We start from the raw sequence: 7,682 nt of genomic DNA, 5'->3' as shown, positions 1-7,682 counted from the left end.
CTCCATGTAGCTTGAAATCTCACCAACAGAAGTTGATCCAATAAAAGATTTTATTTCATCAACCTTGTCTCTAATATTCTGGAATCAAAATAGCTCTAACTACATGCCATAAAGGACATTTGCATGAAAAGTTTATGGGATGCCCTCACAATGTTTTGTTGCTGGTGCAAAATCATACACTTGTATCAATTTTTGAGTCTTTGCATTGTTATTGCTGAAATACAGGACAAAGAGGGTCCTGTATTGACTTGATGTGGAACTTTAGGCACTGCAATGTTTATCACCACTCAGTCATCAAGTTTTTTTAAGAGAGAAGACACCACACACATCAACTGGCAAGTACTTTGTTCAAGACTGCTCAGAAATATCATATGCGAAGGGGAGTACTGGGCACAAACTTCCATTCAAGAAATTGAATTTTGCATTGCTGATGTACTCATAGCACCACATTGATCCCTCTAAGACTTGCTTTCTTGATGGCCAAAGCTCTGTAGTTGGGAGTGGTGGTGTAAAGTATCCCCCCACACACACACTTTTTAAAATTATTATTTTAAATAGGAAGGAGGGAAGAAATTGAGAGGCCTTCAGTTGCCCCTACTCTAAGAAGTTCTCATTCTTTCTCACTATGTGTAAGAGCAGCCTTAGATGTTGTGTGCATGTGCCTATTAGCTGGCTCTAGATGCCTTGTTTTATTATTACTGCGCTGCTGTAGTACTGGGGAAACAAACAAGCAAATATAAATAGAAATGGTGAAAATGGAAAGAAAGGTGCCTGATTAATTTGTGCAGTGATTGATGGGAATAAAGTGTTCTCAGATGGTTGTAACAATCTTGGGGTTAAATAACAAACGAGTGAATGAAAAAGGCATGCAACTTTAATAAAATTGGAGAGTATCTGTGGTGAACTGAGGCACACAACTATGCCCTGTTACCAACCCTTGCCTCCAGGGCACATCACCAAATGCCTAGGTTCATAATGTTAGGGGGCTTATTCCTTTGCCCACTTACTTCCCTGGTCCCTCTCACATGAACAGAGAGCAACGATACCCAAAGTCCAAAAGTGCAAACAATTTGATGTTTATTGGGGTGAACTTCCAGCAAGCATGATCCCAGTTTCCTTCCTTAGTATCCACCTTCCCAGCTCTGACACCACAGAGCCTTACCTGTGTCCCTGTTCCCATTCCCTGCCCCTTAGCAAAACATGATTCCAATTTTCCCATTCCCATTTCTGCCCCTTAGCAAAACATGATTCCAATTCCCTCTTCCCATTTCCCCCCTTTACTTCCTGATTGACTGCAGACTATATAGTAAAACTTGAGTTCTGCTTAGCTATACCTTAACCAATCATTTCCTGAAATTTAACTAACCAATCCTAACATATTGTAACATGATTATTTATCATAGAATCATAGAAGGTTAGGGTTGGAAGGGACCTCAGGAGGTCATCTAGTCCAACCCCCTGCTTGAAGCAGGACCAATCCCCAATTTTTGCCCCAGATCCCTAAATGGCCCCCTCAAGGATTGAACTCACAACCCTGGGTTTAGCAGGCCAATGCTCAAACCACTGAGCTATCCCTCCCCCCTATAATTTAACCAATTATATCCTACTACCTTAATTAGTTTACACCCAGCAAAATTAATTATACAGCAGACAAACAATCACAGAACCAGAGAGAGATTATACAGACAAACAATAGGGAAATGGGGACTACAATGATAGAACAACACAGAAATGAAGATTTCACAACTACATCTATAAAGACATAAGGGTTTCCCAGCTGTGTCTATTGATAAGTGAGTTCTTGCCTGACAGGATGCTATCAAACTAAGTTTCCTTTTACATCTTCTAGGTGCTTCCCTTTCTCTGGAGGTGATAGGCATTATCAGGACAGGAGTGTATTCCTAACAGCCCAATAGCACCTTATTTCAATGTGACTAGTTTGGAATGTGAGGATGTGACCCTTTGCTTCTCAGCTTATGGCTGCCTCTGCTGCTTAGCCAAAGGCCTTAGCCTAAGAACAGGGCCTCAGACTGACACAGTAAGAGAAGGCCCTTACACTGACAGACAGTGATTTTGATTCTTTCTTATATACCTCTATAACTAGTGAAGTGATAAGAATACACTTAAATTCTTAGAGTATAGGCGTTTACAGACAGGCCTGAATATCTATATCCTAACACATAATACTATCCCACATAAGGGAGCATTTCTAAATTATAATAGTCTACAAAATACCACTATAGTGTTTACTTGGCCATGAACTGCAAGAGCCAGATAAGAAGGAAAACCCTGGAAAACTGACAAAAATACCATAATTCCAAATGGATTATTTTCACAAAATAACACAAGCAGCTCTCCGTGAGGCACACGCACAGGAGCGCGCCACCCAGAGGCTTCAGGGAGTACCACCCAGTCTTGCGCACCGCCTCCAAACTCTCGGGTGGCAGGTTGGGCAGTGCGGTCACGTGACCAGACCAACAGGCTCCTCGTCAGTCCCTCGCTGCTGCCCTGGATTGGAAGGTGACGTAGAACCAGCTGCGCCGCGGCCCTTCTGACGCACCTGGCGGGCGTCATCGGCCAGTCAGACTCGGGAGCTGGTTTGCGGGAGAGGCGGCGCGCGGTGCTGTTGCCCTTCCCGACCAGCCATGGCCACGGAGCGGGAGCCGGGCACGGCCAGCGAGGTAAGGGCGGGAAGGCGGCTCTGGGCCGCGCAGCCCCCCCCAGCCGTTACATAAGCGGGGGCCTGGTTGCACCGCTGGCCCCGAGGCGCCCTATGCCGTTCCCGAGTCCCTGACAGCGGCGTCGGGGGAGCCCCCGAGAGAGTCACTTACCATCCCCGCGGAGCAGCCGCCCGGACCTGCCCCCGGGGGTCCGTGTCCTGCACGGGGAGCCGGGTGGAAACTTCCCCCGGCGCTGGACTGCCCTGCGGACTCGTGTGCTCTGCAGCTCTGCCCTGGGTGGGGGTGGGGGGGTGGGGGGGAGCAGCGGCGGCCTCAGCCTTGGCCCTGCGTGGGACGGGTTAAGGGGCTCCGAACTGGCCTTTGAGTCCAGTGGCTTTCTTTTTAAAGGGATTATCAACTTGAAATGATACTTCTGGTCTGAAAATACTTTACCTGCTGGTGCTGCAAGTACTCCACCGGTATTACTGCAGCTGAAAGGGAGCCGGGTCAGGGAGATACCTTGTCTTTAAGTTTTTCTTGTGCTTTTAACAGTTGTTTAGCCTTGATCTTACAATCAGATCCGTGCAGGTGAGCTCTGTGTGCGTGCAGAGCCATGTCCAGGTGTAGGGATTTGCTTATATATGGCTCTGATTGCAGTGGGAGAGGCAGGTCCTTTGCCTGTCATAAGTTTCACACTTTCCTTGTGAAGTCTTAGAACTTGTCTATATGGGAAAGTTATACTGGTGTAAGCTAAAGTGTGCATATAGATCTACTGGTATAACCTCCTGTGTGAACAATCTTATTCTGGTGTAAAGAAATGGCTCTTTTCTGCGTAGCTGGTGTTGCTTGGGAATGGGTTTAATTGATTCTGCAAACACTCAAGCATGTATGACAGGTTTCAGAGTAGCAGCCGTGTTGTAATTTTACTCCCGATTAGTCCCAGTAGTGTTTGTCCCTGATTCTGCAGCTGGATCCATGCAACTGTTGACCTCTATGGCTCTCTGCATAGGCGTTGGGGTCTGCCTCCTCAGATCCAGTTGCAGGATTGAGATGTCAATCCTGCAAAAACTTAAATAAGTGCATAAGCCTTTACAGAATCAAGACTCTGTTGTTTGTGTGAGGCTTTCACGCAACATCAAGGAAGAGAGAAACTTTTATGAAAAGGAATATATGTTTATGAAACCACAAATAGTAGGAGAGTCAGGAGCTTATGTAGTAACTGAAACATCTCTTTAATTTTTAAAGATGGTGTTTGTTCTAATTATCCCAAAGAATTAAAAACCTTTTGTGAGTATTTTGTGCAGCATAGGAGACTAAATTGTACGTGCTGATCTATATGTGAAATATACTTTTCTCCCAAAGCCCTGAAATAGTTATTTTTGTCAGATACTTGTGGAGGAGAGAAGCAAGTAATTCAAAGAAGTATATACAATATTAAGAGCATACTTAAAGGAAACTGCTTTAGAATGCTTCAAGTTCTTTGACTAAAATCAGTCTTTTTACCATTACAGCGTTATCAGCAGGAAATGTATTTGAATAAGCATTCAGTGAATATATTGCACCAGTACCTTAAGAACCAAAATCTCATGTTAAGAGACTAAACACACTGTAGGCATGGTGAAGTGTGTGTGTGTGTGTGTGTGTGTGTGAGAGAGAGAGAGAATATGTATGAAAGGAACCCATTACTTTTAAGAGTCAGCTATGCTATGGGATAGTCTTCTATTACATTCATTCTGTGAATAATGCCCCCTAGGTTGTGTGTCAAATATAAAATGTACATATATAACCAATATGGCACTAGATTCCATAGAGATCTCCCAGTCAGACTGAGATGTTCTTAAAATTAATGATCAACCCAAATTAAAAGTATTTTTATGGTTGGTATTATTTATGCCTTATTCATTTGTCTGGTAACTAAGCTTTAACTCCAAAAATAACTTGGATTTGTTTTTATACTCGTGTGTACATATTTCATGTCCTGTTTCTCACCAATGCAATCTATATTTTGTATTTAAATGGCCAGGATACATTTGACAACAGTTGAAGTGGACACACTTCCTGACAAACCCATGAAGCCAAGAATCCATATTATCTGTTGGGTTGTAAAAGCCTTAATCCTCAAATTTCCAGGTGCACACTTAACCACAAGAGGGTGCTCATGTGCATTCTAAACACTGAAATTACTGTCAGTGAAACATTTATATAAACAAATCTCCATGTGCCCTTGCATGGATACAGCAGTTTATGAAGTTGACTTTGTTTTACTGCTTTAACAATGTGAACTAATAAAGCAAGTTATGCCACTGTCTTAGTTATGAAGACCTATATAATCAGCTTTAAAATGACTTACTGCATGTATTAGAATGAATAGAATTATGAAATAGTACTTTGTTCAAGCACAAACTATGAAGTGCAAGCAACAAGTAACATCAATAAATACATTCTGGTTTTAACTTTGGAGCCTCCTTTACATTCAGAAGGCCTCTTGAAGGCAGTAGTAGTCCAGCATGTGGAACACCTCCAAAATTGGGCATGTCAATATGAATATATTAGTGCTGTGACAATCTCATTAAAAAGATATAGAATTTAATGTTTGATCCATATTTTTTAAAAAGTATGCTTATAGTCAGTCACAATTACTGTACCTTTGGAGACAGCTTTTACAATAATACCAATAATCTGCTGAGATGATTAGTCACTTAATCAGTATAATCTGAAAAAGGAATATTCTTATTTTTGCATCTCACATGTTAAGCAGGATCCTAGCATTTTTGTAATGTAGCTTTCTTTTGTGTTTTTTCTGTTAAATGTAGGCATTATGTGGAAATAACTTTCCAAAGCAATCAAATCTTTGCTGTTTGTTGTTTTCCCCTTCACTTTCCTTCTGAGAATTTTGTTGTTTCACAGCTATTAGTATTATTATTAGAACAAGTGAACAAACTAGCTCTTTCTTGTGCAGTTTTGCTCTCCCAGAGAAAAGGTTGGTTCCCCTCCACCCCACTTACTTTTGGTTCATCTCAAAATGCATGTATCCAAAAAACATTTTGTTTCTCAGGGCTTCAAGTTCTCAGCAGATGTCAAACCGTTTGTCCCAAAATACACGACAGTCACTGTGGCATGGTCAGAACCCTCAGAAGCATGCGTCTTTCCTACTACATACTACCCATGTGTTCAGGAACAGTCTGTGGATAAGTATGTATTTTTCTGAATCTCATATGGGTAATTTTAACCTTCTAGTGCCTTGACTTTGACTACTTTTTCAAAATTGCAGTAGGAGCCTCTAATGCTTTAATTCTTCTAACTGTAGTAGTGCTTGCCCAATGGTTTAGACTTCTACATTGCTCTCTGAGTGATACAGATTTGGTACCTAGGTTGTTGATCCCAAAGACCTGGTATTGTGGAGTCACTAGAGAAGGACAAGGAAGAGTCGTGTTGCTCTGCAGTGCCTAATCTAGCTGATTCAGATGTGGTGTTTGGCTCTGGAAGGAATCACATTCAGTTCTGGGGTAGAAGAATGATAGCTATTGTTTCTCCCATCCATATAATAGTCTATGTATAGAAGGGGAAGGGAGGACCCTTGAGAATGGGGAAGGGGGAGCCTCTCCAAATGCCTTCATTCTAGATATAAGGAATCTTCACGGTCCTTCCTTGGTGCTCTCCCCCCCCCCACCCAAAAAAACCCAAACAAACAAAAAAACAACTTATTTTAAAAGGTAAATCTAGTAAGAATAAGATACACTTGCAAAAAACCCCCAAACAAATCTATTTTCAATGTAGCAGTTTTCAGGATTTCCAAAAGTAGATTTTACTAAATGGATTGTTAATGCTGTATATTAGGATAAGAAAAAAACAACAATTAGAAGGGTTGGGTTTGATATTCAGTAAGTGTCCTAACTTTTTTATTAGTTTCTCAGAATGGTAAGCATTGGTTTCATTTTAGGCATAATTGCAGTGTCCTGCAACTCATTTATTGCCTTAAAAAAACCCTAAAGATTGTGTTCTCTTTTTTTTTAATGCCTTAACTGACTTTTCCCACGGGCGATCTCAGAATTGTGACAACATTTTCTTTGTATGCAGCCTGTATTTTGGATTGTTCTGATCCATTTAATGATGAGCTGAATTGAAGTCTGATTTATGACAGAATATAATATAATTAAAGACATAGTGAGAAGCACCAATATTGTGATTAAGGTTGCATTGTTGGGGACTTAAGTCAGAAAATGAAGGTTAATGGTTGATACACTATTGTGCATATTTCTCCATATAAATTAGGATAGGCTGAAGTCAAAACAACTCTTACTACCAGAGAAAGAGCATTTCTTCTTTTGTATTGCATATCTGAAGTATCTGCTTATTACAGAATTGAACAGATATATGAAAATAGGAAAACATCAGGCTTATAAACTCTGGCCACACTAAACTGGTTTTTAAAATTGGATATGCATAAGCTAACATTTGTTTCTCAAATTGAGACTGTCACCGCTAGCTGTTCACTTTACATCTGTAAATGTAATTTCTGTGGGAAATGTGTCTTCACTTTCAGAGGCCCGCTTAGAATTTGGCATGATCTGGGTGGTGGAGCCCTTACTGATATCAATTTAGAAAATGTTTCCTTTTCCTCTTTTTTTTTTTTTTTTTTTTTTTTTTTAAAACTTTCAGATACGTTGAATTTGCAGAAGTTGTATTAAAGGCTTCCTTTAGCCACTAAGCACAACCCAAATATCTACCATCTAAGCCAGTGGTTCCCAAACTTGGGCAGGGAAAGCCCCTGCCGGGCCGAGCCAGTTTGTTTACCTGCCGCGTCCACAGGTTCGGCCGATCGCAGCTCCGAGTGGCCGCGGTTTGCTGCTCCAGGCCAATGGGAGTTGCTGGAAGTGGCGCGGGCTGAGAAACAAACTGGCTGAGAGACAAACAAGTGACGGAACAAGTTTGGGAACCACTGATCTAAGCACCTTTTACTATAGTGTTTTATTGGGATAAATTCTGTCCTACAGAGTACTATATTTATACTCCTGTTTTTAA

At 41.4% G+C, this 7,682-nt stretch overlaps 1 protein-coding gene across 2 annotated transcripts in view; it reads left to right on the top strand.

Annotated features, from left to right (window-relative positions):
• The first annotated feature begins 2,534 nt into the window (after positions 1–2,534).
• Positions 2,535–7,682, top strand: part of SECISBP2 (SECIS binding protein 2) — a 54,717-nt gene continuing 49,569 nt past the window's right edge. For both annotated transcript variants that reach the window (XM_048849242.2, XM_048849241.2), the window contains exons 1-2: positions 2,535–2,681; positions 5,716–5,852. In XM_048849242.2, the coding sequence (XP_048705199.2) occupies positions 2,646–2,681; positions 5,716–5,852 (173 nt within the window). In that variant the 5' untranslated portion in view covers positions 2,535–2,645. The remainder of the gene's footprint in view (positions 2,682–5,715; positions 5,853–7,682) is intronic.

Source organism: Caretta caretta, chromosome 5 (assembly GCF_965140235.1).
Source record: "Caretta caretta isolate rCarCar2 chromosome 5, rCarCar1.hap1, whole genome shotgun sequence".
Taxonomy (NCBI): Eukaryota; Metazoa; Chordata; order Testudines; family Cheloniidae; genus Caretta; species Caretta caretta.
Note: the sequence above shows the minus strand (reverse complement) of the source record. Positions and strands in the feature narration are given on the sequence as shown.